We start from the raw sequence: 11,847 nt of genomic DNA, 5'->3' as shown, positions 1-11,847 counted from the left end.
AGAGGAAATTATCAATTAGTTTGTAAACACTTTTTCTAGGCTCACATTAATACACTTTCTGTGTGTTAATGGGTGTTTGCAGCAGCAGGATGCTACAGGAAGAAAAGCTAAAACAGGGCTAGGCAACCATTCCCACTTTTGATTTTCTGGATCAGGTGAGTTCAGCCACAAGTCACTTAGGAAACAAGCAGGGCTGCAGCTTTGGAGGATCAGGGTTGCCTGCCCCTGTCCTAAAATAAACTACAGTGTCCATGTGGATCGTGATGACAGCCGTGTGATGCTTACTGAGATGTATGTAGACAAAATAAATGGTCTGAACAGCATGGAGGAATCACATCTGAATTAGTTTGGCCTTGACATATGTGTTGATGTGAAAAATCTAAAATCTAATGACCTTATCCTTTAAACGTCAACACTGCATTGAGTTGTCTTGGCCCAGTAGGGGTCAGACAAGCCTCAAAGGAAGCCTCAGAGGAAACTCAGAAATACACAGCCGTCAGCTCCATTCAATATATGAAATGTCTGTATGTAACATTCCAGTTGTTGTTCTGCCCTTTCGATGCTGTGGGCCTCATGCTTGGTGGGATCTGAGCTCAAGTGCACACACCCTTGGCATGGATGTGCTTGGCTAGCCTGTGGCTTGACAAACATTATGGTTGTGCATATTTCCCACACACATGGTGAAGCTGTGGTATAGTCCATTATTGACCCACAAAAACAGATGCATGGACACAGCCCAGGGGTCAAAGAGGGGGTTGTTTGTAATGCCTGTGCACAACTTTGGGAAAGTCCTAAATGTTGACAAAGTGGATAGAAGTCATCGACTTGACATATGATAGTTACATCACATTCTGTGATGATACGCTCATCACAGAATTTGGGTAGCGTCATCCCTGACATCACAGCTGTGTCCACTTCTGTATTCCTTTGTTTCTTGAGTTGGTTTCTTCAGATTACTGCACCGTCTTTTTCTTTCTACATATTTGGACTTTGTTTATCTTGTCTTTTTCTACTATTTTCCAAAATCTATCATCTCTCCTTCTCCTTCCATTATATCAAAATAACACATATTCCAGAAAACTAAAACTCTTTTCTTTTAACTATCTGAATAAGTGGCAAATATTCAGCAACACATTTATGCCAAAACAACTTTTTAGTTATCTTAGAATTGTAGGCCATTGCGAGTACCATTTCGACTTAGATTTGGCTGTTTGACAAAATAGATAATAGAAAATGAATAAAAAACCTAACAAGCCCCCTTAAGCAAACATTGGTCAATGGCAGAAAAGAAAAACTCCCTTAAATGGAAGAAACCTACGGCAGATTAAGGCTCAGGGTGGGCAACCATCTGCCTTGACCAGTAAATGGAAAGAGGAAAGAAAAGGGCAGGTTGGTAGGGCCAGTGTAAGATCCATTATAGTAATTTACAATTTTATTTTAAAAAGACAAAGGAGGCTTTAGGGGGAAATGTGTTCAATTTTAAAGCAATATGTCACAACAGGATCGAAGGTGTGATTAAAGCAATAAGTGGGTTTTTTTACATTTTGAGTAATATAATCATGTCTAATAGTGAATTAAATACAGTGTTGAGGTTGTTGTCAACATCTACATGACTGTTAAGGTCACCAACAATAATAAATTGATCTGTACTAAGAACTAAATCTCAGGCTCTCAAATGAGTTATAACTATGCTTACATTTAGGGTTGATTAATAAGCAGTAGATAATCGCTCAGTCTGCAAACCCCCAATTGTTCGCCATATTTTCCAGATGCAACACTTGGACTTTTGGCAACACCAGAGTTTATTAAAAGGGCTTAATTTCATGGCATGTAAAACCAGGAGGGGGGCTTCTTGTAAACACTGTCTGCAGTCTGAGCTCATGTCTCAGACCTTGACTAAGAAATACACGAAGGGGAGGGATTGGAAGAAAGAAAACACAGGGTTTGAGGTCAACTGGAGAGGGGTCTGCAAGACATATTGATGGTTGTGCTTAAGGGAGGAAAGAAGGACACCTGGATGGGGAAGAGGCCAAAATAACAAGTCTGCTTCGCCAGTGGATTCAGTCTGAAGAGAGAAAAGATAAATGAGGCAGCCACATGAGAAAGACAAAAACAAGTGAGGGAAAGGGGGCTTGCAGAAAATGAATTCAAAGTTGGTAGAGGGGGGGCTTTTGGAGGCGCGTCAAGAATTTGCCTTTTAAGGGGTACAGTCTCAGTCTTCCAAGCCTTGTGAGCTCTTGCGTAGCAGCCAAAACACTCAAGGGAGTAGAAATAAACAACAGTAAGGAGACTGTGAGCGAGAGAAACATTTAAAGTATTATATTCTTCACACTTTAGGGCAATATTAAATATGCAGGGGACTTGAAATGTATGTTTCCTTCCCAGTCCAAACAGAAATGATCTAAACAAACAGAAAACCTTTCCATGCTTTGTTTTGTGTTAGGTATGGTTTCTGCGCTGAAAGAGACCTTGTTTTACAAATGCAACAAGCAGGCATTTGCGTTTTAAACAAGGGAAAGCTCAGTCCAATGAAGGGTCAGTCCACTCTGAATCACTGCCTTGCGCAGCATCCTAACAGCTGCAATCACTGCTGTGGTTTTCTTGGTTGTTTTCTAGACAATACCAACAATATGTGTTCCCTGAGCTGGAGAGTCTGCCTGTATCTGGCAGCAGGAAAAAGAGGGGAGCTAAGGAGGAGAGATGGGTGGGGATGAGAACAGAGAGGTAATTGTATATGTAAGAGTGAGGCAATCGTACTAGAGGGTAGAAGCAGGAGGAAGGGAAGAAAGAAGGAAGGGAGACATGTTCTTGGGATGGGAGGACTGGGAAAGTAGACAAAAGGCAACAAAAGGAGAGAAAAGAGAGACAGAAAAGAAAGAGGAAGTGCAGGAAGGCTTCTGGGGATGGGAAGATGAATCCTTGAGCATTGACATTTGAGTCAAGGGTCAGAGAGAAAACCAGAAAGAAAAAGTAAAGTTGGGAAACTAAGTGTGTTTGAGGAAGTTGGTGATATTTGTAACAATGTGTGTGAAACAAAGACAAGCAGTCGTGGAAGCAAGAGGAGGTGCAGGCAGAAAAATGGGGAATCCACATGCAGCAGGACAAAGCTGGTGAGAGAGGTGTTTTTAAAGTGCGCATAGAAAGAAGGGGGTGGGTGGTGCAGAGAGAGCATGCAGAGTGTATCCTAATCTCTGTCCCCGTAGCAAAGCTGAACGAGAGCCAGGAAAAGGGGAAGGGCCTCCCTCTCCTCCACTCCATCTGCAAAAAACAGCTGCCCAGGAGCCTGAGCTGGATCCTGTTTAGAGGACAAGCCGAAGAGGACAGAGAGGGAGTAAGGAGGAGGGAGGACCGAAGGAGAGAGGAGGAAAAAGTCCTCAAGTCCAGGACCCCGGCCACCTATATGGGTTGCGTCCTGAGTTCGGACTGGTGTGGGGAGGAAGAGGTGCAACCGGTGCCTGTGGTCAGAAGCTCATCTGTAAAGAGAAGGACTCTGGAGAGGAGTGAGAGTGGCAGGATGAGGCTGACAAAGGTCAGTGTGCATGTGCTGTACACGTGAGTGTGTGATGATATTACAGATGAACATGTTTACTATAACTGGGCATGTGTATCTTGGGTATCCACGAGGGGTACCTGGGTTTATAGTCTCAGTCCTGGGTTCACATCTGGAGCATCGAGTGATTAAGCTGTTTATTGAGCAAAGGAAAAGGTTCAATAATAATAATTTAATCCACAGTAATGCACATCAAAGTACAATAATCTAAAACTATTTGCATGTACTAGAGTGATGTCACTCACTCAGCTGTCAGTGATCAAGTTTATTTTAATTTCTTGTAAGATAATCATTGCCAGTCACATATCTTTAGTTTTGTTGCATTCCCACAGAAGTTGTGCTGATGCTTTAGCAGCATTATATGTTGCACAGTTTTCACAAATATCCATTTGAAACAGTACACAATAAGATTCTGTTTTTGTATTGTGCTTTTAGTTGAAACAGACAAAGATGATGCATTTTATAAGAGCAAAATAAATCAAACTGGTGATGAATGTACTGGTCAGTCATCTACGAAAGAAATGATGTTACACTTTTCATACTTGATAGGATGCTAGGTGTCAATATTCAGCATGGAGGCGATCAATATCAGACCCGAACACCTGACATTCTTCTTTAATTGAAGCTCATTTAAATCTGATGTTAGTGTTATGCCTGTTTCCCACTCATGTGCAGAAGATCTGAAGATAGAAGAAGTGATTGTTTGTGTTGAACTCTTACAAGGAGCGTGTGTTTTTGGCCTCGATTCAAAAGCTGATGCTGATGACGATGGCTTCTCTGTGCTGGGGCCACATCTATGCAGATACAATAGTGCTGCTGTGATGCTGGCCAATTACCATAATATAAACAGAGACTGTGAACACAGAGAACCATGACTTCTGTGTACCGGCTTACATCACTTTTGATTACATACAGGGAGTATTTGTGGTATTTGTGTACTTTTTTTATCCAGATATGTGACCTATGAAGTCTGTTTGTGTGCATTTTTATAAATGTGCCAGGATTCTTTTTTTTCCTTGTTTTCCAATCGGTGCATGTTTTCCATGCGAGTATGTGCATGAGTGTGTGTGAATGCTTGGTTGCGCCACAGTCCCACTGGCTCCATATAACATGCCGAGCAGTGTGGGAATGTGGAGCCCTCTGGGCTACGTCATCCTGCAGTGACCGACCCCACTACATGGGTGTGGGAACCAGTTAAAGGGGGAGATGTTGTCTCTTCTATGTTCTTTTTTTTTTTTATGAACTTGTTTTTCATTTCTTGGTTGTCCTCCCTCGATGTGCACACAGTCCGGGGTGTGAATTCCTGCAGTTGAAATGCAACTATAAGTCACAACCTGCCACAAGTGTTATGTAGGTGGGCGCCTTTAATGTCTTTATATCCTGGCAAAAATCATGCACACACATTCCCAGAGAACATCCTGGAAACTTGGCAACAACACATCATGTTGCCATTAGGTTATGTTATCATAATTATGTAAGCACAGTCTGATTACATAATTTGCTTATATTGTGTCAGTAACATGGGAAAAAGACGTTTCATTGTTTTTTTTATCATCTGACGTTTTGCATCTGCAGTCTTTCATAACAAAACTGATCATTTCAACAAAATATCTCAAAGTGCATGAAGTGTTTCTTCACCAGTGCAGCTGTTTGCAGGGTTTTGCTGAGACACATGCTTGGCTTTGCACAATTGAACAGCTACTTATTGCTCTGTCCAAAGACTTCTGCTGTTTCATATCATCATTCACCTTATTTTAGCCTAAAGGTGCTGTTTTTGCTCATGCCTGACTGGGCCACATTTAACACTGTCCAGTGTTGGACAGTTGTTGATAGAGAGCAGCTGAGCATCAAAAAACAGTCTTGCAAAAAAAGGATTTGTGAAATAAACCATTCATGGCAATGAGAGTCAACAATTCATACAGTTCTCTTTTTAAAAGAACTAAATGCTGCTGCAGAATTCATGTGGGACAAATTAAAGTAGGTGAGCCTCGCACAGAAGTATTGGTGACAGAGACATGGTTATGGTCTACCCATTGAACCACTAGGCCACCCAAAATGTCATGAATTTAGCTTTTCCATTGTGTGTTGTGATCACAAACAGATCACATTGGCATTGAATATGTTAATATCTTGGCAGGTTTTATAGTAAAGATGCGTTTAATTCACAAGCAGGCACACGCACAGCTAGTGGTTCAAGAATGACAGTCATTAATGGAATCACTTAGCAGTTATGTTTTAATATGAAACACATTTTCTCTCAGCTTCTCTCAGCTTCAGTTGGGTTTCTTTTATCCATGCTAGCAGCAGGAGGGCAGCACCACTTCACACCAAACTGAATTATCTCAGTAGTATGCTGGCTTGATTGCCATGAACTTCTGAAAAGATATGCCCAAATGAAGAAAGGGCACTTTCTGTCCTCGACTCAGCTGACCAGTTGCTGCATGCAGTGGAGGTGACAGCAGGTTTCTGAAGCAGTTTGCGCATCCTCTGACAAAGTAAGAAACAAAAAGAACTAAGGCCATGTTAAGTTGACTAGTACAGTAGTTGCCTGCAATGCCAATGATCGAGAAATCTAAGTTCCTCCTTCAGTTTGAACCTGCCGTTTGTTTCTATTGAGGATAAAAAGAAAAACATGCAATTGCATCAGTTCTGCTCTTTCTCTTGTGTTGTTGATTTTAGAAATATATAGACACTGGTTTATACGTATTTATCCAGCTTCCCTGTAATTTCTCATGGACAACATAGTTTAGATTGGCTGTGACCAATACTGAGGCCTTGAACCACAAACATTCGCTACAAACACACCCAGCGCAGGAAGGAACACTGACCGCTTGGGGTTAAATATAGACCCCCAACATCCAGAATAGAATAGAAGTAATTCTCTCTCTCTGGACCATTGAAAAAGGTGAATTCCTGTGTAAAGTCCCCGTTCAGGGGGTGGCTGTCGTAGACTAGATTCCTGCGGCTTAAAAAACAATGATCTGTCCCTAAAATCTGAAGAATGCTTGTTGTGTGTAGCAGGCACGCAGATGTAAGCTGATCAAGGGAAAAGGGAAAGACATAAACCATTTCCCCCCTCAGTAAGTCTCCACACGCCCCCTGCAAATACGCACACCAGCCCAAAGAGAAACACCTCACAGCAAACTAGGCATGACATATTTTCTTTTCTTGCACGCAAAAATGTCAAGTTTCACACACAATTGGCCGAGTTTTGAAAAATATTTTTGGGACTAAGGAGTGTTGGCCCACAGACAGGATTTTATTTAATTCACTCACAATAAATGTCATTAAGCTCAGTTGTGTCCTCAGTATCTGTCCCACCCACTCTTCTTACTTCTTTCTTTCTCTTTCGCTCCTTCAACAGCTGGACCTTATCAGCCTTTGGCTTAGCGTTGCCTTGCACAATTCCTCATCAAGCTGCAGAGCCACTTTTTCTCCTCCCCACATTTCCTGTTGGCCCCAGTTCCCACTCTGTCCATATCTTTCTCATTCACCACTATGATCCAAGTCTTTCCACTTCCTCAAGATTCAAAACTCTGTGTTATGACAGACCAGGCACAATCACTTTGCATCAAGTGTGCATTCCTGCTGAAGCACCTTGCATCCCCTTGTCCTCTGTGATCATTTGATGTTGCTCTAAAGCTATGAAAAATGTTATTCCACATATTTATTCCTATTCCATCCCCTGAAAACGTTCCTCTCTTTTTCTGATCTTTCTTTTTCTCCACTGAAACTTTGTCCCCCCTCATTCCTCAACCACATCTTTGACATGACCATCCCCCACTTTGCTCACCGACTCAACCCTTCATTCCAATCCCAAGCACCAGCTTCCTGTCTCTCATGGTCTCTCAGTGGTCTCGTACATGTCCTCCCAACCTCTCCTATTACCTTTTTCACCTTACTACTTTGCTATGCACTGCCTAATCCTCTTCTCCACCTCTTCAGTGCGCTCCTCTTTTTCCCGCCACCATCCAAAAGAAAAGAAGACAAAAATTCCACAAACAGTCAAACTCCTCCAAGACCCCCGAATCCATCAGTCCCCCCTTTTTCGTACTATAAGCCGGAAATTCTTGGGTTATGAGCAAAAGGAATGGACTGCATTAGTGCACGTGTTGTTTTCAGTAGATTACTGTATACATCATGAGTCACAGTGGCATTCTGCACTGATTGGGAGGCATCTGTTGTGCAGCCTTCATACCTGCCTGTCAATCTATCACATATGGAATTGTCTAAGAGATAAAAGCAGCAGACAGAAGTAATGCTCTGCGCGTTAGCAGTGTGCGGCTGGGTCATATTATCAGCTAACAAGTTAAGACAGGCACCTCAAAAGAAATTCACTTATACTGGGATATACAGAGTGTAATCACAACCATGAGCATAAACAGACAGCTTGGCAAGGAATCAAAGATATCGTGTAAGTAAGTCTTTGCTTGTTTAACTGTGAGGAATCAGCCCAGACTGATGTCTAGATCCCCTAATATTTGAAAAATGCCTGTTATCACTTTAATGTGATTTATATTTAACATCCACAATCTCCAAACACTGGTCAGTGAATAATATCAAGGGATGTGCTCTCAGAATCAGCAATGCTTTGCCTTAACTGGATCATTTCTCTCATTTCACCACTAGATGCTGCTACTAAAGCACTAGTCTCTACTCAGCAGCTGCATTAATGCAAATGTTAATCAAGGCACATCCGTGATTGGAGTGCTGAGAAACCAGCACTGCCCACATGAAAAAACACACAAAGTCCAATATAAGGAAGGGAGACTTAATAAATTAATAAACTCAAATGTGGGAGATGTTATGTTTCTATATATAATAAGACATAACTGATGTTCTGACTCCAGTCACGTGTAGCAACTTGTTTAGTAGTAAACATGTGTTAAAATTATTAAGACAAATCACAAAAATCACATCATTACCAAACTGAAGAACATTGTTCACTCTCCGATTCTTTGCAGGAATATTCTAGTGATTCATTGAGCCAATCCAGATCAAGTCCCCTTACGCTCCCCTCCGGGAACAGACCAATCAGTGTGTGAGAGTCCAGTAATAGTACTCCACACATGCTTTGAGCTGCGTGTAGCTCCACCCTTCTACCCCAGTAAAGAGGGTGGACCGGGGTAAAGAAAACAAGCCATCTCACAGTCGCAGGCCGTGTTATTGGTGGCCTGCCTGAGAATGAGGGGCTGCTTTTAAACCAGGGGATTGTTGATTAGCGGGAAAATGAACAAGGTAAGTGGACTGCTAGTCTGGGAGGCAGGTTTTGAGGCTTCTGGGTGTGTTTGTCACTGGTGGTGGGCAGTGAGTGTTTGGACTTGGTGTGGACTGTAAGGATTTTGGATGGATGCGTGATGCAGACTTTTCGTGCGCATGTGTTGCCAGTGCAGTTGCGCACTTTGTCAATGTGGAATATCATCCGTGTAGAAACCATAACTTGTTCCATTTCACCTACATGACCTGCCCACTCTGCTAAAGTCTTGATGTTTGACCACATTGTATGTTGTTTGCAAAGTTATCCACTGTCGATGCGTTTGGAGGCGGATCCCCAACGAGAAACATGAGAAACTTGCTGCGTATTTGCGCTGATGCCTCTAATAAGATCTCACCACACCTGACTCCGTGCTCAGTTACACTTTGACAGTTTTAGCAGGCTTGCTGTTGGATTTAGGGGCTTGGTGACTTGTTGCTGTTCTTTGAGAAGTTGCTCGATGCGTCGCACTTCATTAATCTGACATAAACTGTTCTGGATCGGGTCATATGATGCACTAATCAGACCCCCCCCACCCCCATTGTTACTGCGTCAGCGCCTGTCAGCTGCTGTTCATTTCATGTTGGAGGGAAAAGCGTGACTTTAGTTGACAGGTGACTTTAACCAAGAGCAACAACTGAACCTGTTTATTTAAAGTAACCAACCTACATTTAAGTATGTGATGAAGTTAAATCTGATGTAGTTTAGCTGAAGGTGTCATTTTGTCACCACCACTAGTGTCCTGTCAACAGGTTGGAGGCTTAAATTGCAGATGTTCTATTCCAGTTTTACGCTGCCAACCTGTCAGGTTGTGATGCCAGGTTAGTTCTGAGTGCATGTAATGTATCAACACCAGTGTTGACTGAAAGGAAGCTGTGAACAACAATTCAAGCAGGTGTTTGTTTGCTTGTTTGTATGTGGACACTGATTAATGACCGTGGCGTGGTTCATACATCATGAGTGTTCGCTCCATGTCATGATCCCGGCTTGTCAGAGTTCCTGTCCTGCTTAGGGCCATGAGGGAAACAAGCTATGGACTGACTACAAGATAACATTGTCCAACCTCTCCATCCTCTCCTTTACTGATAACAGTGCAGTAATTTGCAGTTTTTCTCTTATGTGAACCAAATTTTTGTCCAGATAAGCTTTGGTCAGCTTACACGGGGATCAGATAGGAAAGGGAGCTTGTGAAGACAAAGGCACATTTTCTAGGAAAACCTGAAGTAATCCACGTGGTCCTCATCCAACAAAAATCAAAGTTGCCTTTGAGCAAGGCACTTAAGGCAACTGCTCCAATGGAGAAGCTCCGGAGTACAACACTGTAGTTGTGTTGAGCTTGCAGCAGGCATTCGATAATTGTTATTATTGGGTGTAACTGAGAGGTTTGATGGTCCAGATAAGTCACATGATGGGAGACCCTCTGTTTGCTGCCAAGTTTAGAGGCAGAAACAGAGGGGGGTTCACATTCGCTTGAGCCAGATGCAGTTCCACCGAGTTCAGATCTACAGTAGCAGCTATTCACTCCTACCTGAAACATCCTGCAGCATTAAAGCAGGGTGGGTGCAAATAGTTCCCTTCTACTCCAGCAACAGGTCTCCTGGATATACTGTATGTAGGCTGCAATCAGATCAGATCCGGTCCTAACTAATGTGCTTAATGTCACATAATCATCCCCCCTGGGTGATGTCATCCGATTACAGAGGCCACTTCTTAGTACACGGATAATGTTTTGAAGCAAAACAGATGGTGCATTTTGCAAGTAAATATGAACTACTGCAGCAGGGGGTGTTGGTCGTGCTGCTGGAGCAATAAGACCTTTCTGTGCGTGTGAGTCTCAGGGAACGGAAATGTAACTTGGAGGCGCACTGACCTCACCTCAGGAACAGGCAGTCTCTGTTCCCCGCACCGCCTGTCCCACCCTGTGGACACACACGTGCACTGAAATACAAATGAATTGACACACATTTATTACCACACGCCCGCCTTGATGCCAACAAATGATGTAGGAACCTAGATATGAGCCCACTCTCTATGCACGGTGGTTTTTAACTACACAAGAAAGAACAAACTGTGTGTTGAGGTGCATTAGACCAACATACAGTAATTAGCAGCCATTACAACATTTCTGATGGAACATTCTCATCACAAAAAAGAGACTTGGGGCATTTCCAGAGAAACTGAGAGTCACGTCTGTAAATTCCTTTTTAAGGACCCAAGAATTTTCCCCCTCTTTGCAGACGTTTTAGTTTATGATTGCCAGTGGAAAACCTGCTTTGGACTCATTTGCATTTGCAGATTAAACAAACAGTTTTTCATAGAAATATTAATATGAATCAGTTGCTGACATTAGCATTTTTTTCCGCTGTATCCTGCATTTTATTGACCAAATCATTAAACAGCCCCTTCTCATTCGATCATGAGGCTGGAGTGGATTAAGGTAACATTAGCTGCTATATAGTTCGTCATATGTAAGATTATATATTTTAAATATAACATGATTTAAATATTGACTTGTCCCAGCAGAATACACCCTTAAACATCTGGCATTTTTGTTGTTGCAGAAATGACACACAGCTGACTGACTTGAGCTCAGCCTGTTGAATAATGATCTACAGATCTGAAGACAAAGTTCAATTGTGACAATCATACAGTTCTTCTAATGACAAAATCAGTGAGAAGACTTTCCCCCTCGAGGCTAGTTTCACTGTGTGTCCTCGCTGACCATCTGCAGCTGAAGCTAAGGTCACAGGGCCCAGTCTTGTAGTGACTTATGAACCACTCCCACACAATGCACAACATTTCCTAAATATCAAGACTATATTTAGAAAGACTCAAGAGGGCAGGAGAGTTTCCAGGCCTGTGTCCGTGTGCACGAATGATCTCTCTGTTTCTGTGTATTTGTTTTTACATTTGTATTGCACAAATCTCTTCCTGTGTGAGTGTGTGTGTGTGCGTGCATGTGTGTGTGCATCTTTTGTGTATGTGTCCAACTGCTCCTCATTCAATTCATCTACTGTTCTGTGATGGCTGGCAGACATGCAGC

General features: G+C 42.5%; 1 protein-coding gene across 5 annotated transcripts in view; it reads left to right on the top strand.

The window, feature by feature from the left end:
- Positions 1–2,765: 2,765 nt before the first annotated feature.
- The window catches only part of tns2a (tensin 2a), a 38,756-nt gene continuing 29,674 nt past the window's right edge, over positions 2,766–11,847 (top strand). For 3 of the 5 annotated variants that reach the window (XM_026368801.1, XM_026368802.1, XM_026368800.1), the window contains exon 1: positions 2,766–3,529. In XM_026368801.1, coding sequence (XP_026224586.1) covers positions 3,092–3,529 — 438 coding nt within the window. In that variant the 5' untranslated portion in view covers positions 2,766–3,091. Of the gene's footprint in view, positions 3,530–8,662; positions 8,789–11,847 lie in introns of those variants that run through there. The other 2 variants (XM_026368803.1, XM_026368804.1) reach the window with 2 other exon arrangements.

This window comes from Anabas testudineus, chromosome 7 (genome assembly GCF_900324465.2).
Source record: "Anabas testudineus chromosome 7, fAnaTes1.2, whole genome shotgun sequence".
Taxonomy (NCBI): Eukaryota; Metazoa; Chordata; class Actinopteri; order Anabantiformes; family Anabantidae; genus Anabas; species Anabas testudineus.
The sequence above is the reverse complement of the archived record's forward strand: the minus strand, read 5'-3'. Positions and strand labels throughout refer to the sequence as shown.